The sequence below is a fragment of the Mandrillus leucophaeus genome, unplaced genomic scaffold (assembly GCF_000951045.1).
Source record: "Mandrillus leucophaeus isolate KB7577 unplaced genomic scaffold, Mleu.le_1.0 Scaffold327, whole genome shotgun sequence".
Taxonomy (NCBI): Eukaryota; Metazoa; Chordata; class Mammalia; order Primates; family Cercopithecidae; genus Mandrillus; species Mandrillus leucophaeus.
This window is the reverse complement of record NW_012103443.1, coordinates 2,751,088-2,776,343: the sequence shown is the minus strand read 5'-3', so window position 1 is coordinate 2,776,343 and position 25,256 is coordinate 2,751,088. Positions and strand designations below refer to the sequence as shown.

The 25,256-nt window shown below is 38.0% G+C and overlaps 1 protein-coding gene across 2 annotated transcripts in view; it reads right to left on the bottom strand.

The window, feature by feature from the left end:
- Window positions 1–734: 734 nt before the first annotated feature.
- Window positions 735–25,256, bottom strand: part of SLC16A9 (solute carrier family 16, member 9) — a 65,778-nt gene continuing 41,256 nt past the window's right edge. For both annotated transcript variants that reach the window (XM_011988329.1, XM_011988330.1), the window contains 4 exons: window positions 24,672–24,815; window positions 16,307–16,402; window positions 3,692–4,606; window positions 735–2,954 (listed from right to left, as the gene is read on the bottom strand). In XM_011988329.1, the coding sequence (XP_011843719.1) occupies window positions 2,776–2,954; window positions 3,692–4,606; window positions 16,307–16,402; window positions 24,672–24,815 (1,334 nt within the window). In that variant the 3' untranslated portion in view covers window positions 735–2,775. The remainder of the gene's footprint in view (window positions 2,955–3,691; window positions 4,607–16,306; window positions 16,403–24,671; window positions 24,816–25,256) is intronic.

The window sequence follows — 25,256 nt, the reverse complement described above, 5'->3', positions numbered from 1 at the left end:
TATGTCCTGGAACATCCTGAGTTAGGATAATTCTATACCAATTGCTAAGTGCTGAGGCTACCTAAGGTCATGGGACTGGTTGGCTGGCACATATGTTTTTGGTCATGACCTCCCAGTGCTGGAACTCCTGGTTCTTGGGAATTGTTCCTCATGAGCCCTTTAAAGATTGGTGGCTGAACCTTCTTCCCTGCTGACATGATTACCCTACAGAAAATTTTCTCTGTTCACTAAAGGATTGGTTTTAGAGCAACCCTCCTGGGTAGGCCTAATTTCTAAACCATGTTAGAAATTAAAGGGTGTACTTTAATTTCTACAAAGAGAAACATTTTGTGTTTTGGTTTTGGAAATTACTTATACTTTTATAATATGCTGTCCATAGTATTATGACAATTATATTTTAGATTATAAAATGAGGGTCATAATTTCCATCTCACAAGGTTATTATGAGGGTTAAACAACACAAGCTTGAAACATATTAAGAATTCTATAAATGATTGGTGAAATTATTATTAAGAATTAAGACCTGCAGAGTACTCTTTACAACAAGAGGTAAAGCTGATATACCAGTTTTTTGGAAGGCAATGATCAAAGTAGCTAAGCATTTAGAATATGCTTTTGTCCAGTCACCAAGTTCCAGAGTCTGAATTATGCCGGGTAATTTATAGTTTTACATTCAAGTGATGTGTCACTATAATTGGGTGGAGAACTAAGAGGAGAGAAAGCAACCAAACTGATGCAAAACAAAAATATTTTATTGTAACTTAAAATTCATCCCCTAGACAATAGATAACGCACACATTGGATGTTATTTAGTAGACATAGTGAAGATGCCTTTGGACAATTATCAGCATTGATGAATATGAAGATGTCACATCAAAGTCAAACTTTTTCAGGTTATTGAGTTTCCTGAACATAACATTGACAAAAAGGAACTTTCAACACAACAGGTAGTTTTGTTTTTTTTGTTTTTTGTTTTTTTATGTCACTTATTTTATTTACTCACCTTGACAGGGACTAAAGAATGAGGTACGGAAAACTTTCCAGAAGTCTGAGTGTGGTGTAGAAGTCCAAGACATCTTGGAGCTCCATTATTGCATTATTAAGTAGAATGAACTGTTAGGAAATTCTCCATACTCCAGGTTTACTACATAGAAAAGTACTATTTACCTACCTCACAGAGGTGCTGTGAGGATTCGTGCTTATAAAGTGCTTCAGGCGCCTTCAAAGAAAGGCAACATACAAGTATAAAATAACCATACATATTTCAAAAGAAATGAAAAGATGATTTTGGCACAATGGGAAGGGTGCCTCCTATTTAAAGAACACTCGGCTATTTGTTTATAAAAACCCCCTGACCTCTTGGGTTTTTAGAAAATTATTATTTAAAAGAATAAATGTTTTTCCATTGCCAATCTCATAAAAATTCTCAATCCAGGCTGTGTTATCAGAATCACTCGAAGAGCTCAATAAAATGATAGATGCTTGGGCAACAGCCTACACCAGCAGAATTAAAAGCTCCACACATGATACCCAGGCACCTATATTTTCAAAAAGATCTGTAGAGGATTCTGATGCACACCAAAGTTTAAAACCCATTTCTTTAGGAAAAAAAATCAGTGTATTAAACATTGGAGTTTATCCCAAGGACATTTTTCTTAAGGTTAAATGCAGTTGAATAAGAGTATGAATTTCTTATTGCCCTTTTCCATTCCCATATCCCACAGAGACTTAAAGCATGCATAGCACATGCACACACACACACACACACACACACTCACTTTTAGTTCTGCCCTTGAATTAAATTTGATAGTGGTAAAATCCGATAGTAGCAAATAAATGCTTCACCGGGAGGATACGCAAGAACTTGCAACCCATCCCCACTGTGCCCAAAGCAAATGGATGGTTCCCATTTGCCAGAACGGAATGATTGAGAAATGTGTTTCCAATTTGGAAACAGGTAAAATTAGCACTTCCTGGGAAACATCAGCTGAGTGGATGGTCAAGAAACAAAAGTGAGCAAGGCTGGAGTGGCCAACCATGAAGAAAGTCTACAGTGACTACTCCTCCATTTGGAGTTCACCCACATCTCAGCAAACACCTTAGGGACTGAAACAGTGTATGCTCAGTGGGTACCAAACAACATGCAAGTACTTCAGTGAGGTAAATAAAACAGAATAATGAAAACTGGTGACTGTAGGTTAAAATAACTTTTTTTAAAAAAAATGACCAATTTGTTCCACTGCAATTCTTAAGGCTGTTTTAGTAACCACTTTAATTTCCTGGCTGGCTTGAAGTCTTCTGTTTACTAGCCAGTCAAACATAGAGAAGAGAACGATTTATTTCCTAGTGGGCTTCACACATATCTTATCATGCTGCTTGCATCACTTTTAAAATAGGAGTGGTCTCTCTAGGTGCCTTGCAGTGGAATAAATGGAGTCGGCAGAGAAATTATACTTCTTTACACAGAGAAAGCCTTGTGAGGCTGGTCAAACTTTTTACAATGTTAAGAACTAGTGAATAACAGTAAAATAGAACAGTCCCATTGATGGTGCGGGGAGGAGAAAGAGAAAAAAAAATACATGAGATAGAGGCTACGCATACACTACATAAAAAAAAAGGATATGTAAAAAACAATAATAATTCACTCGGAGTCATCCATTGTGAAATTTTGCTATAAGAAAATAATCTTGACTCTAGAAAATTTGCTTGAGAATCTGTTAAAATATCATTGCTATACGGCATAAAATAGCAAAAATAGTGTCTTCCAATATTCCTCTAAACATTAGAGGCAACTTTGTACAAAAAAGTTGTTGGAGCTGGCTTGGGGAGTTGCTTGTTGCATGTATTCCAAGAAGGCAAGGCTGCCAGCAGCAGAATAAAACCTCCCAGCAGGACGCAGAAGCCACTAAAATAAAATGCAATGTCATAGGTCTGGGTCCAGTCATAAAACCAACCTGAAAAGACAGTAAGAAAAAAAGTAAGTTTCATGGAAATAGTACGAATATCCAGCCCACACCCTGATTTCATCAGTTTTATATATAGTTATAATTATGATATATATTACTCTACTACTTCCAACGTGGTTTACTGGGAGTTAGAGGAAGAGAATCTCTCAAATATTTGGATAAGAATAAGCAGGCAGGCTGGGCGCAATGGCTCATGCCTGTAATCCCAGCACTTTGGGAGGCCAAGGCAGGTGGATCACGAGATCAGGAGATCAAGACCATCCTGCCTAACATGGTGAAACCGCATCTCTACTAAAAAAAACACACACACAAACAAAAACAAAAACAAAAAATTAGCCAGGCGTGGTGGCAGGTGCCTGCAGTCCCAGCTACTCCAGAGGCTGAGGCAGGAGAATGGTGTGAACCTAGAAGGCGGAGCTTGCAGTGAGCTGAGATTGTGCCACTGCACTCCAGCCTGGGCAACAGAGTGAAACTCCGTCTCAAAAAAAAAGAATAAGCAGGCACTTTGAGTTTCTCCCAAATGTAGAGTGAATACAAATCCCAGAGCATACATACTGGCTTTCTTAATTACATCAAAGCAGTCTTGAATAAATCATTACCATGAGCTGTTCCATGCAGATTTATTTTGTACAAATTTGTGCTACTATTACAATCTGGATTTTTATATCTGGAGATATGACAGGGAAGAACAGTAAAATGGGATGACTTTAAGATAAATATCTTACCAACGATGGGTGGTCCAAGGCTATTTCCAAGTCCAGCAAAAAACATTAATATCCCATAGGCATGGGCTAATTTTTCAATTCCCACAGTCTTTGTGGTCACATATGGAAAGATGGACCAATTACCAGTAAAAAACCCTAGAATCGCAGAAAGCAACACCAGTGTGACATAGCTTTTGGCAAATGGAATTGCACACAAGGCCAGGCCCATGATGATTAAGGTAGCAACATAAAGATACAAGGTATTAATCCACTTGAAGTCAGCCAGTATCCCTAAAAGCAGTTTACCAACTGCTGTCATAATGCCTATAACGGAAATAAGTGGCATAATAAACTCTTCTTCTTTCACATTTGAACTTCTTGCTACATCTTCCATAAGTAATGAAGGTGGAAACCCTCCGATGTCAAAGAGTAAGATAGCAATGAAAAGGGCTGAAAATACTTTGTTTTTAAAAAGAGCCACAGTTTCTCCACAGTAGTTTTTATATAACTGCCACTTCCTTTTGGCAAGCTGTTTGCAAAAATATGTCTGTTCTGCAACTTTCTTTTTGTACGTTTCAGGCTCTTTTGTGTGTGTCACTGTGGGGTTTTTAAGAAGTAGGCTCTCTTGTTTCCAGTCACCATTGGCTAACATGCTCCTGCATTTCTCCTCACTACTGTAGCTCTTGTCAAGAATGTTTATGTTTTCTTCCAGATTCTTTCCTTTTTCATTGTAAATGCAGTATTTATCTGGTAGATCTTCTGGAGCTATTTTTTTAGGCAAAGGACAATCAGAAGATTGGAGGGGTCTCATCAGACTGCCACAGGCTAATATATTTAAAGCTAAAGCACCCACAATCAGCAAGCATCCATCCAGTCCATAGAACTCAACCAGCATCCTCTGCAGAGCAGCATATATGAAAAGGCCAACGCTTGAACCTAAAAAGGGAACGGGAACTGTTCAACCTCGTAATCTCAGGCTCTCAGGATTAGAATTTGTAGTATCACAATTCAATTTATTTTTTACACTGGCATTTATATGTAACTTTATATTAAAATCATAGTAAAGATAGAAGATAACAATAATAACAATAATATAGCAATACTGATAGAACATTTAAGAATTAGAAGTTGCAGCTCAGACACTGTTAAGCACTTCACATTGCACAATCATATTTAATGCTTTTACTGATCCCATTGAGTAGGTCCTATTATTATTTCCAATCTAGAGATAAAGTGACCTAGGTCTGGAATGGTTGAGAAATTTGCCATGGATCAAAAATCTGTAAAGAACATAAATAGGATTCACACTCAGTCAGTTTGACCCCAATAGCCCATATTCTTAACAAGTATCATTGGCTGGGCGCGGTGGCTCAGGCCTGTAATCCCAGCACTTTGGGAGGCCAAGGCGGGTGGATCACGAGGTCCGGAGTTCGAGACCATCCTGGCCAACACGGTGAAACCCCGTCTCTACTAAAAACACAAAAATTAGCTGGGCGTGTTGCCGCACGCCTGTAGTCCCAGCTACTCGGGAGGCTGAGGCAGGAGAATCACTTGAACCCAGGAGGTAGAGGTTGCCGTGAGCCATGATTGCGCCACTGCACTCCAGCCTCGTGACAGAGCAAGACTCCGTCTCAAACAAACAAACAAAAAAAACCCAAAACAAAGTATCATCATGAAACTACTTTCTTTGCACTTATTATGTGTCAGGCTTCATTCTACATATTTATTCCAGAAAAGTAAATTTTCATATTTTACTTTTTAAAAACAGTTTATTGCAGTTTAAGGATATTTAAAATGGCTTGATAGTTCAAATCCATTGCTGAATCACCAGAATGAGTGATACACACTTTTCATGCATTAATACAATTATGAGAAAAGTATAATTTTTAGGGTATTTAAATTACAAAGTATGCTGGTTTATACATCTGTGTAACACTGTGAATAATTCACATTTTTAGCACTGATCACACTAAACACACAGTGTTGCCAAGTTATGGTAGCCTAATCAATTGGTACTGTTCTCATCTGTTTCTGATTTCAATCTTTAAAAACAGAGCATTTTAAAATTTAAATGTTGTTGGGAAATGTCATGTGAAAAATCAGGAAAAAATAGTCTGAAAAAGTTGATCATGTGTTTAAGACGGTCAATATTAAATTACATTATAACCTCATGAGGATGCCAATAGGACCAAGCTCAGAGGCATCACTGATTGCATGGATATGATTGCTATAAAAACCCATCTTATAAAACAATTCTTCTAAATAGCCAAATGGCTCTGCCTTAGAGTTGTAAGAAAATATTTTCTTTGGGACCTCAGTTGTCCGTTCTTAACATTTTTTAACGTTAACCCCTTCATTCCCAAAGGAAAAAAAAAACTTCACAAATATTAATGTCTCATGTTAATGTAACGGCAGCTAAAATAGACTGCTAAGAGAGTATCTCTTTGCTAACTACTGAGAAGTAGTAACAGTAGAAAAATGTAATCCTTTCTTTCTCTCATTAAATGTGGCATATACTGTAAAACTTTAATATGCTACAGAAAACACACTGACAGAATTAAAAACAGCAGGGTGACCTCATGTATTGCTGGCTGCATTAGTACCCATTAACTATAAATTTGTGATTTTTGCCTAACATTTCTTTGTACAGATTCTAACAAAGTGCCATATCATTAGATACTTAAAACTGTTCTAGGTGTTTTGAAAGTTCTATATTTTCACATAGAACAAATAAACAAACAACTTTCCTATTCTTGCCAACCAAGTTTATCTGTCAACGTGATGAAAATCAATTCAACAGATATTTATTGAACACATAAGATAGGAGAGAGTGGGGAAAATCAAATTACACATTGGAGGCTAGTTTCCTCAGCCTTCATCCCCCAAGAACATGTCTGTGGTTTAAAAAGATGCAGGACTTTTTCCCCCCAGGGTATTGAAGAGTAATTTAGAGTTTCCTGGTGGAATTTTGCAAACTGCAAAACTGTGATTTTTTTTTTTTAATTTTAAGTTCCAGGATACATGTGCAGGACGTGCAGGTTTGTTACATAGGTAAACGTGTGCCATGGTGGTTTGCTGCACCTATCAACCCATTACCTAGGTATTAAGCCCTGCATGCAATAGCTAAAACTGTAATTTTTAGTCTTCAAAAAGAACATCCTAATTTTAATATAATCATTGCAAAGGGTTAAGTGAAATAAAACTAATTATGCTTTCATGCATGTTATACATTATTACAAAGAGAGAAAATATTAAATGGTGTTCAGGGAACATGAAGCAGTGAGAAATACAGCCATGCTTTAACCCATTAATACCAGGGGTCAATAACTTCTGGAAAGGATCAGAGAGTAAATATTTAAGGCATAGAGGGTGTACAGTCTCTGTCCCAAACAGTCAACTCTGCCCTTGAAGCATGAAACCAGCCAGGGACAATCCATAAAAAAACAAGTATGGCTGTGTTATAATAAAATTTTATTTATGAACACCGAAATGGACATTGCACCTAGTTTTCACATATTATGAATATTCTTCTTTTGATTTTTTTCAACATTTAAAAAGGTAAAAAGCAATCGTAGCTTGTTAATCATACACAAACCAGCAGTAGGCCAGATTTGGCCCATGGGCATTTCTGGACCAACTCCCATTCACTATGAAGGAAGATCGCTTCCCCCAAACCTTTATTTCATGCCCACATTCCTTTCTTTCAACTAGATCACAATATTTCAAGTGTTTGGATGTGGGGTTTCTTTTTAATTTTTAAAAAACTCTACTGTGACTTTTGTTTTGTTTATCATATCTTTGACTGAAGGTGGGTTCACACTTCTCCCTAATTTCCCTTCACCTAGCTCCCTGTGAGTTGAAACTGAAAACTCCTTTCAATCTTGACTGTCCATAGTTGCTTCATTTTTTATTTAGTGTGCTCTGGACCAGGCCCCTGTGCCCTCCTCTCAAGACTGAGTGAAAAACGAGATCATCTGTCACAGCATGCAATTCCCAACACCTTCAAAACAAATAAATTTGGACATTAGGGAAACCTAGATCAGAATTATAACTTCTAACACTTGAGAGCTCTTGTCATGTGCCTTACACACACATCCCTTTCATATGTCCGATAACCCAATGTGATGGGTACTCTCTGTAAATCAAAAATAAAATTCTAAGCCACCCAGCCAGCTGATGGACCCTCTCCTTGGCCAAGGATATTCCGAAGTAAACCTGAAAAACTACTTCAGGCCATGATAAGGTCAGAGGGATGGGGGCTAGACATGCCTCATTTTACTCTCCCCTCTTTGGAATTCAGACACAGCTAACCAGCATTAACATTAAAACAGGCACCTTAAGATTGAAAGAACAGACTCTTTAAGTCTGATAAGAAATACTGCCTTCTATTGATTCTATCTGCATAATGGGACTCTTGGTCTCCATAACCCCTTGTCTTAACCCAGACATTCCCGTGTATTGAATCAGGATCTTTAGACAATAACTTAATCCTTTCAATTTACTGCCAATTAAAAAATTCCTGGATCCACCTACAACCTGGACACCCCTGTTTCCAGTTGTCCTGCCTTTCTAGACCAAGCCAATGTACAACTTACATGTATTGATCGATGTCTTATGTCTCCCTAAAACGTATAAAATGAAGTTTAGCCTGACCACCTGAGACAGAATCTCGTGGGACTGTGTCACGGGCCACTTGTTACTAATGAAAATTCAAATATTTTTAAAGAATTTGACTCTTTTCATCAACATACTATTATCCCCAGTTTACAGTTCCGAAACGGAGGCACAGAACAGTTAAGTAACTTGTCTAACACCAGATAGCTAGTGAGTGACAGAAGGAGCATTCAAAACTAGACAGTATGGATCCAGGATCGTGCTTCTAACTCGACGTCATGCTGCCTCTACAGAAAATATAGTACAGCTGAGACCCACTATCCTTGAAGCTGCCATACCTACTCTCACAGTCCTTCCTACACTTGTAGAAGATCCTCACAGGTTCTGCAAACTGCAATCCAACTACTCTGGATTCCCCATCTTCTGTGTCTGCATCCTTTCTCCCATCACTGCCTTAGCCATATCCTCTGACTCTGGCCTTATCTCCGCCTAGACCACAATTCACACTTCTCACCAGGCAGTGCTTCTTAAAATACGCTGCAGAAATATCCAGCTGGATTCAATTCAACCACGAATCACTTTGTTGCCACTCGGTTGGCCTCAGGAACAAAATATTAGTTTGGATCCTGTTGCCAGAATAACTACCGACGTTCTTCAGCCTAGCTAAAAGCCTGACCTTCCAGGGTCACCCACCTACCAGCAAGAAGCATATGTAAATTTACAACTTTTGATAACGTGGCAACTCTATGTCCTAAAAAACTCAGGAAATGTTGGCCACATACATTTTTATAAGAACTGTATATAACTTTAAAAAATTCATCTGAAAACTGAAATACCACTTTTATATGTCCAGAATGCTTTTATATTTAAAAATTGTATTTTATATTTCCCCCCTCAGTGATCATCTCTTGATTACCAAAGGAAAAACAAGAGTAAACAGCCTGTCATTTGCATATGCACATAGGCCAGTGAGAGGTATTGAGAAACCAGTACTTTAGAAAAATTGTAAGTTCCACCCTACAAGGAGGTGGAGACATGATCAGCATCAGTCTTTCTGACAGTGGCCTTAGGGATGTTCATTTTCCTTCCTTTTCTCCTACCTTTTTCGGGGATAAAGTGCTTTCTAGAAGCACTTGCTTTTTCTTTTAGCGAAGTCTTCACCAGCATGTGACTCTCAATTTACTGGGCCCATAAGCTTTCTTTTCATATGTTATGTTGGACATTGAATGCCCCCAAATTAGATATCTTAGAGACTTTTGAAAGCCACTCCTGCTCTCTAGATTCCTCCTCTCTGGGCAGGATATCTCTGAAAGAAAGGCAGCAGCCCCAGGCAAGGGATTATAGATAAAACTCCCATATCCCTGGGACAGAGCATGTAGGGGAAGGGGTGGCTATGAGTGCAGCTTCAGCAGACTTAAAAGTTCCTGCCTGCCAGCTCTAAAGAGAGCAGCGGATCTCCCAGCACAGCGCTTAAGCTCTGGTAAGGGACAAACTGCCTTCTCACGTGGGTCCCCGACCCCCATGCCTCCTGACTGGGAAACATCTCCCAGCAGGGGTAGACAGACACCTCATGCAACAGAGCTCCAGCTGACATCTGGCAAGTGCACCTCTGGGACGAAGCTTCCAGAAGAAGGAGCAGGCAGTAATTTTTGCTGTTCTCCAGCCTCTGCTGGTGATACCCAGGCAAATAGGGTCTGAAGTAGACCCTCAGCAAACTCCAGCAGAACTGCAGAAGAGGGGCCTGACTGATAGAAGGAAAACTAACAAAAAGAAAGTGATAGCATCAACATCAACAAAAAGGATGACCACACAAAAACTCCATCCAAAGGTCACCAACAGCAAAGACCAAAGGTAAATAAATCCATGAAGATGAGGAGAAACCAGCACAAAAAGGCTGCAAATTCCAAAAACAAGACTGCCTCTTCTCCTCCAAAGGATCACAACTCTTTGCCAGCAAAGGAACAAAACTGGATGAAGAATGAGTATGATGAATTGACAGAAGTAGGCTACAGAAGGTGGGTAATAACAAACTCCTCCGAGCTAAAGGAGCATTTTTTAACCCAATGCAAGGAAGCTAAGGAGCTTTAAAAAAGGTTAGAGGAATTGCTAACAGTTTAGAGAAGAACATAAATGACCTGATGAAGCTGAAAAACACAGCATGAGAACTCCATGAAGTATACACAAGTATAAATAGCCAAATTGATCAAGTGGAAGAAAGGATATCAGAGATTGAAGATCAACTTAATGAAATAAAGTGTGAAGACAAGATTAAAGAAAAAAGAATAAAAAGGAACAAAGCCTCCAAGAAATATGGGACTATGTGAAAAGACCAAACCTACTTTTGACTGGTACACCTGAAAGTGATGGGGAGAATGGAACCAACTTGGAAATTACACTTCAGGATATTGTCAAGGAGAACGTCCCCAACCTAGCAAGACAGGCCAACATTCAAATTCAGGAAATACAGAGAACAACACAAAGATACTCCTTGAGAAGGGCAACCCTAAGACACATAGTTATAAGATTCACCAAGGTTGAAATGAAAGAAAAAATGTTAAGGGCAGCCAGAGAGAAAGGTCAGGTTACCCACAAGGGGAAGCCCATCGGACTAACAACGGATCTCTCTGCAGAGACCTTAGAAGCCAGAAGAGAGTGGGGGCCAATATTCAACATTCTTAAAGAAAAGAATTTTCATCCCAGAATTTTATATCCAGTCAAACTAAGCTTCATAAGTGAAGGAGAAATAAAATTCTTTACAGACAAGCAAATGCTGAGAGATTCTGTCTCCACCAGTCCTGCCTTACAAGAGCTCCTGAAGCAAGCACTAAATATGGAAAGGAAAAACAGGTACCAGCCACTGCAAAAACATACCAAAATGTAAAGATCATCGACACTATGAAGAAACTGCATCAACTAATGGGCAAAATAACCAACTAGCATCATAATGACAGGATCAAATTTACACATAACAATATTAACCCTAAATGTAAATGGGCTAAATGCCCCAATTAAAAGACACAGACCGGCAAATTGCATAAAGAGTCAAGACCCATCGGTGTGCTATACTCAGGAGACCCATCTCATGTGCAAAAACGCACGTAGGCTCAAAATAAAGAGATGGAGGAAGATTTACCAAGCAAATGGAAAGGAAAAAAAAGCAGGAGTTGCAATCCTATTCTCCGATAAAACAGATTTGAAAGAAACAAAGATCAAAAAAGACAAAGAAGGGCACTACATATTGGTAAAGGGATTGATGCAACAAGAACAGCTAACAATCCTAAATATACATGCACCTAATACAGGAGCACCCATATTCATAAAGCAAGTTCTTAGAGACCTACAAGGAGACTTAGACTCCCACACAATAATAGTGGGAGGTTTTAATATCCCACTGTCAACACTGGACAGATCAATGAGACAGAAAATTAGCAAGGATATTCAGGACTTAAACTCAGCTCTGGACCAAGCAGACCTAATAGACATCTACAGAACTCTACACCCCAAATCAACAGAATATACATTCTTCTCAGTATCACATAGCACTTATTCTGAAACAGATCACATAATTGGAAGTAAAACACTCCTCAGCAAATGAAAAAGAACAGAAATCATAACAAACAGTCTCTCGGACCACAGTGCAATCAAATTACAACTCAGAATTAAGAAACTCACTGAAAACTGCACAACTACATGGAAACTGAACAACCTGCTTCTGAATGACTACTGGGTAAATAACAAAATTAAGGCAGAAATAAAAGTTCTTTGAAACCAAAGAGAACAAAGACACAATGAACCAGAATCTCTGGGACACAGCTAAAGCAGTGTTTAGAGGGAAATTTATAGCACTAAATGCCCACAGGAGAAAACGGAAATATCTAAAATCGACACCCTAACAACTCAATTTAAAGAACTAGAGAAGCAAGAGCAAACAAATTCAAAAGCTAGCATAAGACAAGAAACAACTAAGATCAGAGCAGAACTGAAGGAGATAGAGACAAGAAAAATCCTTCAAGAAAAAATCAGTGAATCCAGGAGCTGGTTTTTTGAAAAGATTAACAAAATAGACAGACTGCTAACGAGACTAATAAATAAGAAAAGAGAATAGAATCAAATAGACACAATAAAAAATGATAAAGGGGAGATCACCACTGATCCCACAGAAATACAAATCCCATCAGAGAATACTATAAACACCTCTACACAAGTAAACTAGAAAATCTAGAATAAATGGATAAATTCCTGGACACATACACCCTCCCAAGACTAAACCAGGAAGAAGTCGAATTCCTGAATAGATCAATAACAAGTTCTGAAATTGAGGCAGTAATTAATAGCCTACCAACCAAAAAAATGCCCATGACCAGGCGGATTCACAGCCAAATTCTAACAGAGGTACAAAGAGGAGCTGGCAGCATTTCTTCTAAAACTATTCCAAACAATAGAAAAACAGGGACTCCTCCCTAACTCATTTTATGAGGCCAGCATCATCCTGATACCAAAACCTGGCAGAGACACAACAAAAAAAGAAAATTTCAGGCCAATATCCCTGATGAACATTGATGCAAATTTCCTCAATAAAATACTGGCAAACCAAATCCAGCAGCACATTAAATAGCTTATCCACCACAATCAAGTTGGCTTCATCCCTAGGATGCAAGGCTGGTTCAACATACGCAAATCGATAAACATAATCCATCACATAAACAGAACCAATGACAAAAACCAAATGATTATCTCAGTAGATGCAGAAAAGGCCTTGGATAAAATTCAACACCCCTTCATGCTAAAAAGTCTCAATAAATTAGGTATTGATGGAACATATCTCAAAATATGACAAACCCACAGTCAATATTATACTGAATGGGCAAAAGCTGGAAGCATTCCCTTTGAAAACCAGCACAAGACAAAGATACCCTCTCTCACCGCTTCCAAGGCAATCAGGCAAGAGACAGAAATAAAGTGTATTCAAATAGGAAAAGAGGAAATCAAATTACCTCTGTTTGCAGATGACATGATTGTATATTTAGAAAACCCCATTGTCTCAGCCCAAAATCTCCTTAAGCTGATAAGCAACTTCAGCAAAGTCTCAGGATACAAAATCAATGTGCAAAAATCACAAGCATTCCTATACACCAATAATAGACAGAGAGCCAAATCATGAGTGAACTCCCACTCACAATTGCTACATAGAGAATAAAATACTTAGAAATGCAATTTACAAGGGATGTGAAGGACCTCTTCAAGGAGAACTACAAACCACTGCTCAAAGAAATAAGAGAGGACACAAACAAATGAAAAAACTTTCCATGCTGATGCATAGGAAGAATCAATATCATGAAAATGGCCATACTGTCCAAGGTAATTTATAGATTCAATGCTATTCCCATCAAGCTACCATTGACTTGCTTCATAGAATTGGAAAAAACTACTTTAAATTTCATATAGAACCAAAAAAGAGCCCATATAGCCAAGACAATTCTAAGCAAAAGGAACAAACCTGAAGGCTTCACACTACCTGACTTCAAACTACACTACACGGCTACAGTAACCAAAACAGCATGGTACTGGTACCAAAACAGAGATATAGACCAATGGAACAGAACAGGGGCCTCAGAAATAACACCACACATATACAACCATCTGATCTTTGACAAACCTGACAAAGACAAGAAATGGGAAAGGATTCCCTACTTAATAAGTGCTGTTGGGAAAACAGGCTAGCCATATGCAGAAAACTGAAACTGAACCCCTTCTTACACCTTATACAAAAATTAACTCAAGATGGATTAAAGACTTAAATGTTAGACCTAAAACCATAAAAACTCTAGAGGGAAACCTAGGCAATACCATTCAGGACATAGGCATGGGCAAGGACTTCATGACTAAAACACCAACAGCAATGGCAACAAAAGCCAAAATAGACAAATGGGATCTAATTAAAGTAAAGAGCTTTTGCACAGCAAAAGAAACTATCATCAGAGTGAACCAGCAAACTACAGAATGGGGAAAAATTTTTGCAATCTATCCATCTGACAAAGGACTAATATCCAGAATCTACAAGGAACATAAACAAATTTACAAGAAAAAAAAACAACCCCATCAAAAAGTGGCAAAGGATATGAACAGACACTTTTCAAGAGAAGACATCTGGCCAGGCACAGTGGCTCATGCCTGTAATCCCAGCACTTTAGGAGCCTGAGGCAGGCAGATCACAAAGTCAGGAGTTTGAGAGCACCATGGCCAATGTGGCGAAACCCTGTCTCTATTAAAAATACAAAACTTAGCTGGGCGTGGTGGTGGGCACTTATAATCCCAGCTACTCGGGAGGCTGAGACAGGAGAATCACTTGAAACTGGAAGGTGGAGGTTACAGTGAGCCGAGATTGTGCCACTGCACTCCAGCCTGGACAAAAGAGCAAAACTCCATCTCAAAAAAAAAAAAAGAAAAAGAAAAAAGAAAAGAAAAGAAAAAAAGAAGACATTTATGCAGCCAACAAACATGAAAAAAAAAAAAAAAAAACTCATCATCACTAGTCATTAGAGAAATGCAAATCAAAACCACAGTGAGATACCATCTCATGCCAGTTAGAATGGCAATCATTAAAAAGTCAGGAAAGAACAGGTGCTGGAGAGGATGTGGAGAAACAGGAATGCTTTTACACTTCATTGTGGAAGACAGTGTGGCGATTCCTCAAGGATCTAGAACTAGAAACACCATTTGACCCAGCAATCCCATGACTGGGTATATACCCAAAGGATTATAAATCATTCTGCTATAACGACACATGCACATGTAGGTTTATTGCAACACTATTCACAGTAGCAAAGACTTGGAACCAACCCAAATGTCCATCAGTGTTAGACTGGATAAAGAAAACGTGGCATGTATAGGCAGGGCGCGGTGGCTCATGCCTGTAATCCCAGCACTTTGGGAGGCCAAGGAGGGCAGATCACCTAAAATCCGGAGTTCGAGATCAGCCTGATCAACAGGAAGAAACCCCATCTCTACTAAAAATACAAAAAATTAGCCAGGCATGGTGGCACATGCCTATAATTCCAGCTACTTGGGAGGCTGAGACAGGAGAATTGCTTGAACCTGGAAGGCGGAGGTTGCAGTGAGCCAAGATCATGCCATTGCACTCCAGCCTGGGCAACAAGAGTGAAACTCCATCTCAAAAAAAAAAAAGAAAAAAAAGAAAGGAAATGTGGCACATATACTCCACGGAATACTATGCAGCCATAAAGAAGAATGAGTTCATGTCCTTTACAGGGACATGAGTGAAGCTAGAAACCATCATTCTCAGCAAACTAACACAGAACAGGAAACCAAACACCACATGCTCTCGCTGATAAGTGGGAGTTGAACAATGAAAGCATATGGGCACGGGGAGGAGAACATCACACACTGGGCCTGTTGGGGGTGGGGGCTGGGGGAGGGACAGCATTAGGAGAAATACCTAATGTAGATCATGGGTTGATGGGTGCAGCAAACCACCAGGGCACATATATACCTATGTAACAAACCTGCACGTTCTTGCACATGTATCCCGGAACTTAAAATATAATAATAATAAATAACAAATAATGAGATCTTTACTCTGGACTTTCAGGAAGCAAATACAATGGATGAAAAAATAGCTTTTTAAAAAATATCATAAAGACTAGTTTTCAAGTTTTATGGTCATTTAAATTTAAGTTTCTAAAAGTGCTTTGACAATCATAGGTGTCCATGTAAAAATTTATTAATGTTATACTAAATATCAGTTTACAATTTTAGAAGAGCTATATATTTTAGAAAACATCCCATATAAGACATAAAAATTTATAATGTAAAAAAAGAAAAAAGAAAGTCACTGCCATATTTATGGTGTAAAATAAACTTTCCTTCTAGAAGTAAAGAAATTATTTTGCTACCTGATTGGTAGCTGGGTAATGATTGGTTAAACATGTTTGTGCTTGGTAACTTTTTACTTTGTTTAGCAGACTGAATGGTGACAATACTGTACTCAATTCGAAAATTTACCTGTTGAAATCAGGCCAAGCGCTAGGCCTCGGCGATCATCAAAATACTGGCACGTAATGGTCACTGTTGCAGTGTATAATAAACCACATCCAAGACCTAAGCATGAGAAGACATTGCATAAATTAAGACACTGCATTACAACAATGCAAGAGAAAAAAGGAAAAACAAGTATGTCCAATAGGACATTCCATTATTCGCTGGCTAAAACTGTTACAGACTCCTAGATTCCTTCCATGTGTGTAGCCCCAATAGACACCATTGGGCAGCCTCTTTTTTCACCCCACACCCTAGATCAGGGTCAAGTAAAAAAGCATCCAATGTCTAAAGCATGAATGAATAATGCCAATGTAAATTAAGACATTATGGAGAGAGAGAGAGAAAATGGCTAAATTCACATACAAAACAGCAAATTTGATCAAGTTTGCCCCTTAGAGATCTATGCCTCTTCCAAGTCCTTGCCCCCAGCTCAGTGTTCTTCTTCTTCTAAGTCCTCTAAACAACTTTTTAAAATACACTTGATCATTCAAAGCTATTTTGTTAGAGTTTAGCCTGCACAACCCAGTCTGCAATATGAAGGCCCTGTGGGGTTCTTACATCATCTCACCACAGTGAAATTTATATCTGTAAGTCTTCATCTTTTAGAGGTGCATATTACCTTATTTAGAAGTAAAATGTAGTAATGTCTTTACTTTAAAATACTTTCACCAAAAAAAAGAAGCACATACAACAAAATACTAACAACTATGGTTGTTTGCTATACTATTCTCCACTTTTCTGTAAATTTGAAATTATTTTATAATTAACAACAAAAAAAGTTACAACTAAATTTCTGTTCCTGAATCACAAGGGTAATATTTATCTCCAGATAATCTCCAAGGCTCTTGTTTGTTAGCTTAATATTTTCTTCCCTTTTAAGAATCTGACAACCCCATTTTGTTTTTCATGTAACTCTCCTTTGGCCCTCACTCATTTACTTTATGCCTTTCTTCCACAACATTATCTGTTCTTGAGGATCACTCTAAAACAACACAAGAGCCATAGTCTAACATCTAACAACTGAATTTTAACTATGCCCTATTACGTGAATTATTAAGGTCATTTTCATTACTTAAAATAGCTACCTGGACTATGATTTAAATGAATACGAGTTTAACGAATACACTGCATAAACATTTTAGGAAATCAGCACTTAACCCACGACTCAGATGATCATCCATGATTGCATACAGAGTCTTATTAATGAAATGAGAAAGATTAAAACAATTAGACTTTAAATAACCCTTTAAAAATAGAGTGCCCTTTGATGTCATTTATGAGGAAAAAATACTTTCAAAATCTAAGGCATGAGTTGGATTAATTTATATAGTTGTCATTACTACACAGAGGACACTTCAGAACATGAAATAAGAACTGTTTCTAACCAATCAATTTTGTGAAGCCAAAAACTGTCACCCTTAACTTAACTAAGACTATTTCTGCAAGCCTTTGGAGGGGGCTTTATTATAAATAATGCAAATTTACATTTGTATTATTCATTCATGTTTTCTGTGATTTCGTTGTCAGAGCTGTGTCAAAGGTTAAGCATCGAAGACATGAAAAAAAAGACATTTCAGATTACTAAGTGTCAATGCCAAAAAAGTTGACTTTTTTGTCAACTTTTAAACTTTTGTCAACTTTTAAACAGCAACTTTTAAACTTTAAATCTTATACTAAAATGAATTTTTAAAAATGATTTGAAGGTCTTAGGGTTCAGATAAGATTACTTCACTTTTTTTTAACGTACCAGAAATCTGAAATGCATTTACTTTAAATTTGTCAGAAAGCAAAAGTTGAGGCCAGGCACAGTGGCTCATGCCTGTAATTCCTGCAGTTTGGGAGGCTGAGGTGGGAGGATCACTTGAGGTCAGGAGTTTGAGACAAGCCTGGCCAACATGGCAAAACCCCATCTCTACTAAAAATACAAAAAAATTAGCCAGGCACCCAATGGCACACACCTATAGTCTTAACTACTCAGGAGGCTGAGGCAAGAGAATCATTTGAACCCTGGAGGTAGAGGTTGCAGCAAGCTGAGATCGTGCCATTGCACTCCAGCCTAGGCAACAGAGTGAGACTCTGTCTCAAAAAAAAAAAAAAAAGAAGAAAGAAAAGGTGGCATGATTTCCTCTCTTAATCTGCATCAGGACAACCTTAAACCAGCAGCTGTTAAAGAGAAGTCTGTGTACCTACAGTCCCTAAGATCTTTCATGAAGTTAGTCAAGTCAAAACTATTTTTATAATAATACTGAGATGTTCTCTGCTCTTTTCACTATGTTCACCTTTATGCTGATGGTGCAAAAGAGATGGTGAGTATAACTGCAAAAAGCCTATCACAAACTAAGGTATTCCTAAGGAACTTGACACTTTATAGGCTTCACCACCTCACCCTCACAGTCAAAACAAACACATTTGCTTTCAATGCTTCACCTGAATTACAATAATTGCTGCGAGGATAAGCACTACGCGATTGTTTTATAGCTAGCTAAAATAACCACTTTTAAAATAGAACATCGTTTTATTTGAAACAATGTCTGACAGACAAACTACGGTTATTTAACCTTGGGTATCTGGCCAATATTTTCTTGGAAATGAACCAGTGCTGGGAAACAACTGGCAGTAATTGTTACCAATGATAAAATTCATGTTTTCCAGCAAAAAAAACAAAAAACAAAAACAAAAACAAAAAAACAGAATTTTGGAAAACTTGTATCTGTCACCATGCATTTGACAGCTTCCCAATTCATAAGGATTTCTGATGAGCTTTTTGGTAATATTAACCAAAGTGATGTTTTACAATGAAATGTGTTAACATTTTTAAGTTCTTGCATAACTCAGCAAATCAATATTTTTCAAATAGCCAATGCATGAAGCTACAAAATTAGGTTTGAGTAAAGATCTATTCAAAGCATGGAATAAACAAATGGATTTCCTATAACAGAGTATGAAAAGTATACTGATACGGTATCAGGTTCATCACTGCAATTAATCCTTAGGAAACTATCACTTACCAAGTTTCGGTAGAGGAATATCTATAATTACCTATAAAGGCTATTCAACACTCTTGCCTTTTCTAATTACATCTTTGTGTGTGAGACCAGATTTTCTTCATATATACTTCAATCAAGAAGCATATTGTAACATATTGAGTACAGAAGTAGATAGGAGAATATAGCTGCCTTCTATGAAACCAGACATTAAAGAGATTTGCAAACATGTAAGACAATGGCACTCTTTTCACCAAATTTTGTTTGTTTGGAAAAGTTATTTTTCATAATAAATATGATATTTATGTTAACATGTACTAGATTTATCTTGAAATGAATAGCTAAATAAAGATTTGTAAATGTCTTATCTCTTAATACAGTACATTTTAATAGACTAAATCTAATATTCATAATCAAAAGTTTCTTGGTATCTTAAATAAAAGAATATAAAGGGACCCAAGATTAAACAGTTTGAAAACCACTGCCTTAAAGCATTCCTTGGCCTCCAACCAGTTTGGATCAGACCCCTACCAGTGAAAAAATTCTGTGTACCAACCTCCAGTAAAAGTATAACAATTTTAAAATTAAATACTTGTACTACTGACAATTCACAGCATCAGTATCAGTAAGGCATAGTTGATTCCCTTTCTTTAAATGGTAAAAACTAAATATATTTACATGTTGCAACATTTCTTTTCCACACTTTACCTTCCATTTCACACACTGGAGACACAACTTCAGAGGCCTCTTTCCCCTCATGTCCTCTCATCAAACCAGACATCAAGCTCTTTATCACACCCACGGCCTAAATTGTCAACCTCAGTCTCTCTGCACTAACACTGCCTCAGTTCATCTCCTCATCTTTTTTTTTTTTTTTGTCTCATCTAAGGCCTCCTAATAGCTGTCTCAGCCTTCAGTACCTTTCCCACCAATCTGTCTTCTAAACTGTTGTCATACAGTTCTCATCATGTCATACTACTGCAATAAAGACCACATAAAACGGTTAGCATCTGGCCTCTGTTACACACCATGCTTTGACATATTTACAACTCCTCACACCATCTGTGCATTCCTTAACAAACGCATATAAAAAGACTCCTGTGTAGCCATTCTATCTTGCTTCTCTGAGTACTTAGGCTACCGAAAGGTCCTCCTCACGCCATCCCCACTCCCCTTCCAACCGTATTCACTTGAACCACTTCCTGCCTGTTCTTCAAGACTCAGTTCAAGCATAAATTAAGCATGAAGCCTCCACCGTGTCTCCCCTGCACACGCACATACATTGGCTTCATCATTGCACTTATTGTGCTGTGCTATAAGTTACATATTTTCAAGTCTATTCCTCCAACTAGACTATTGGTTGTGTGGCTTTGGCAAAGTCATTTAAACTCGAATTCCTAGTTTCTTTATCTGTAAAAAAATCTTGTAAGATAGTTGTAAAAATTAAGAGACATAAAAAAATGTAAAGATGTAGTTTCTGCCCCTACACTATCATGAGTACTAAAAAATATCCATTATATTGGTATACTTTTTTCATTTTCACCTGAGTATTATGGCATTATGTAGATACTGCCTCAGACTACATTAAAAAATCATAGTACCTTATTATACTTGTATATCCATGACACTTAAAGATTATCTTCAATTATACAACAATTTTGAAAGAGGGGGCTTGTAAATCTCTATTTCTGCTAAAGTGAATATACAGGAAATGCCCTTTATCTCATTTGGCAGAATTACAGTAAGAGAATCAGACTGTCTACAAACATGTTTCTTTTCCCTCGCCACTCTCAGTGGACTACGCAGATATTACCAAAAAAGGGCAGTGGCAGGAGGCAGGGGGGGTGGGGAAGAAAATGGAATTCTTCCAAAAATCAGGAAGGGAATAATAAGAAAACCATAATCAGGTAGCTAAATAACAATATATTCTAAAGAAAAGAGAATACAAGGAATTTATTTTGAGTTGTGCTTTTCAGAAAAGCAAAGAGAAATTATTAGAAAGAGGCTTGAGAAAATCATTACAGGCACATTTCCTGCACCACCACCTCCTACCCACCTAATTTTCACCTCCCACTGTATTGCTTTTTCCCCGGTTTAGTAATTTTATTGAGAAAACAGGAGCCTCAATTACCAGATTTGGCCATGTGGCTTACAATCACTTGCCAATCCACAAAGATTTCTAATGAACTTGTTGGTAATATTAACCAAAGTGATGTTTTACAATGAAATGTGTTAACATTTTTAAGTTCTTGCATAACTCAGCAAACCAATGTTTTTCAAACAGACAACGCATGATGCTACAAAATCAGGTTTGAATGAAGATCTATTTAAAGTACAGAATAAACAGAGGCCGGGTACAGTGGCTCACGCCTGTAATCCCAGCACTTTGGGAGCCCAAGACTGCGGATCACCCGAGGTCAGGAGCTTAAGACCAGGCTGGCCAACATGGCAAAACCCATCTCTACTAAAAATACAAAAATGAGTCAGGCGTGGTGGCATGCTCCTGTAATCCCAGCTTCCTCGGGAGGCTGAGGCAGGAGAATCGCTTGAACCCCTGAGGCGGAGGTTGCAGTGAGACTCCATCTCAAAAAAACAACAACAAAAACAAAGTACAGAATAAACACATGAATTTACTGTAACACAGTACAAAAGCTATACTGATATGGTATCAGGTTCCTCACTGCAATTAATCCTGCAATCTGACAAGTTGGTACAGGTTTTCATTTGAGCTACAAAAACCTAAACAAAAGAGCATCATGTTTTCAAATTGTTAGTTTTGAAAAAATCAATTAAATGGTAAAACAGAATTATATCATTTAATACACTTTAGTATTCTTTTGACATTTTAGGTTGTAATATCCAAAATAACTTTAATTTCTTTTTCTATATTTTTAAATCTCTTACACAAATATTTCTGATTCAATAGAGCTTCTTCAGTAGCCAAAAACTACTGCTGTATGGGTCAGAAAGGAATTTAAGGAGAAAGGAACAAATATGTATTAAACATCTGTTTGCCTCTTTATAAACATTATCTCATGAATAGTCATAATACCTCCATGAACTCATATGAGTGCCATTTTATAAAAAATAAAAATGGAAGCTCAGAGAGGCTAATTTTTCAGGGTCATAAAACAAATGATAATGGTTTATGCTAGCTAACATTCATTGCATTATGTCACTCATCTTCACAAACTCTTATAAGGTGGGTGCTATTATTACGCTCAGTTTAAAAATGAGAAAACAGTAGTTACAAAACATGTTTACAGTCACACAGCTGGCAAGTGGATAAAAGAAGGTTAACCCACATGGTCCAACCCCAGAGCCTGCCTGCTAGTCGGTGTCTGATCTTTCCTTTGATCACACTGTCTAGCTTAAGAGGCCATCTAGCTCATTAAAGACAAATGAAAGTCTTTAGGATATGATTCTGCACAGAATTGCATCTTATAAATGTTACCATGAGACTGAACCCTTCTTATTTTTCTAAAGAGCTCATGATACAGGAATAAGATGTTAGACTGTGTAATAATTTCCTGTCACTTTCTTTTGAATTTGATACTCTACTTCAAATGGTAACAGAATGAAAGTGCCAGTGTTCATTATTATCTCATTTATTTATCCCACAAACATTCCATGAGCCCTATACTATGAGCCTACTGATGAAATAAAACTGTGAAGAAATCAACGATGGTGGTAAATATTAATAATTTGCCAGCAAGCAGTAACTCACAGGTCCCCAATAATTACCGTGGTGAGAGATATTTTTATTAATTGAAGTCTAACTCAACTCTTTATTGTTATCTTGCTTGTCATCATTTAGTCCTCACAAGACCCATCTGAGGTAGGTTTCTTAGGCTGCTTTCACAGATGCAGGAGGGTACAGCCATTCACGGAGATGAAGGAGCTTGCTCAAACTCACAGAACCTGTGTCTGCCGACCTGAAGTCCAGTGCTCCCTCCATGAGCTGACAGTTTCCTCTTAGTCACTGAGAATCAGAACCTATTGCCAAATCAGAGTTATATACATCCTCGGACTTGAGCCTGTTTTCTGACCCAGAATCCACTAACTGAAGGAAAGGCCAGGACTCTAGGAGGAGGGACATTGCCACAAACATCATGACAAGTTTGTATATATGGAATGATAACCTGAGTCTTTCCCCAAAGAGAACTATGGCCATCTATTTAAGTAACTGTACACTGAGGAAAGTGAAATACATTTTGACCATTGTTGTCAGAGACATGAAGAGTCTGCATGGCTTCCCCTTAAAGTGGGCTTACATGGGGCAGGTAATATATGGGATTATGCCCCAACTGCTCAGCCAATGGTCCTTTCCCCAGTCCCTGATATTTAATTATAGCACATATATGCAACAGCTGGTAGAACTCCCTACACTGTTCTTTGGTCCCTTAGCCAAAGCAATAAGAGTTATCATTCCCTACAACGCCATCATAGTGAGGAAAGCCAAGTGAAAGCCCTGTAACTCCACCATCAGCAGCAGCAGTCAAAAGTGTAAGCCAAATCCCATATAAATGGACGGACTACTGAGTGTCCGACTGAGTGTCTCTAAGTATCAGACCAAGTCTTCTAGCTTTGTTAATTTAGTTAGTAATATTTTTACTTCTCTGAGCTTCACTTTCCTTCTCTGTAAAATGGGTTCTTGTGAAGAGGAAATGAGATCATATAAAGCATTTAGCACAGTCCCTAGCATACGATAAGTACTCAGAGAATATTAGTTGCTACATTTTCTATTATTTATTATTGGGGAAATATTTCCAGGCAGAAAAGAGGAATATTGGTAGTCAACAAAATTAGCTCCTTTCAGGCATTAAGAAGAAACTTGAAAGCTGGAGGCCACCTTTTTCTAAGTCTCTACCAACAGCTTCTAGAAATACCAAGTCTGGTGATTTTTAACACTGAACAGAATTAGTGTAATGACATGACAAGGATTTGTGAACACAAACAGCTCCAAAGAATCATGCTTGACTGCCCAATAGGAAAAGCTCCACTTCATAGTTTAGTGAGAAGTGACAGATGTCCATAACATCCAAGTTTTGTGTTCCCCTCTCACTTTTCCTGTATGTGCTACAGAGAGACAAGGGCTGAGATGAAAAACTTCCCTGTGCCTTGCAAGGAGATAGAGTATGGATTGCTTGTTCTCTCAAACATTTTGATTCACTGGGCAGGTTTTTTTTTTACTAAAGCAACAATTTTTGGAGAAGTGGTTATTGAAAGTAAATTATTAGTGAGCATTTTCACTCCTTTACATTAACTGGATCATAAACCTGGCACTGGTGAATCGATGTGTATCTCTTGAAGGTTAGGAAAGTCATAGTGACGAGGTTCCTTACCTACGACAATGCCATAGGAAAAAAACAGAAAGTAGATATTGGGAGCAAAACTGCTCAACATCAGGCCTCCAGCCACCATGAAGCCACTGAAGATTGTGACGGGTCTTGCTCCAAAAGATGAGACACAGAGACTGCAGACAGGACCTAAAAAAAGAAGTGAAACCTTCACTTATTATCATATGATCCATCCGTCATAAGTTCAAAATGATTCTTTCCATCATAAAACAACAAAAATAAACATGCACTGAGTATTTACGCTATGCAGACACTATATGAGGCAGCTCACGTGAACAATCTCATGTCATTTTAATCTTACTGCAGCCCTGGGAGGTGGATACTATTGTTAGTCTCATTCTTTTTGATAATGAAATTAAAGGATAAGATCACACAGGTTGGGCCGGGCACGGTGGCTCATGCCTGTAATCCCAGCACCTTGGGAGGCCGAGGTCTGAGGATCACCTGAGGTCAGGAGTTCAAGACCAGCCTGACCAACATGGTGAAACTCCATCTCTACTAAAAATACAAAAATTGGGCGGGCGCAGTGGCTCAAGCCTGTAATCCCAGCACTTTGGGAGGCCGAGACGG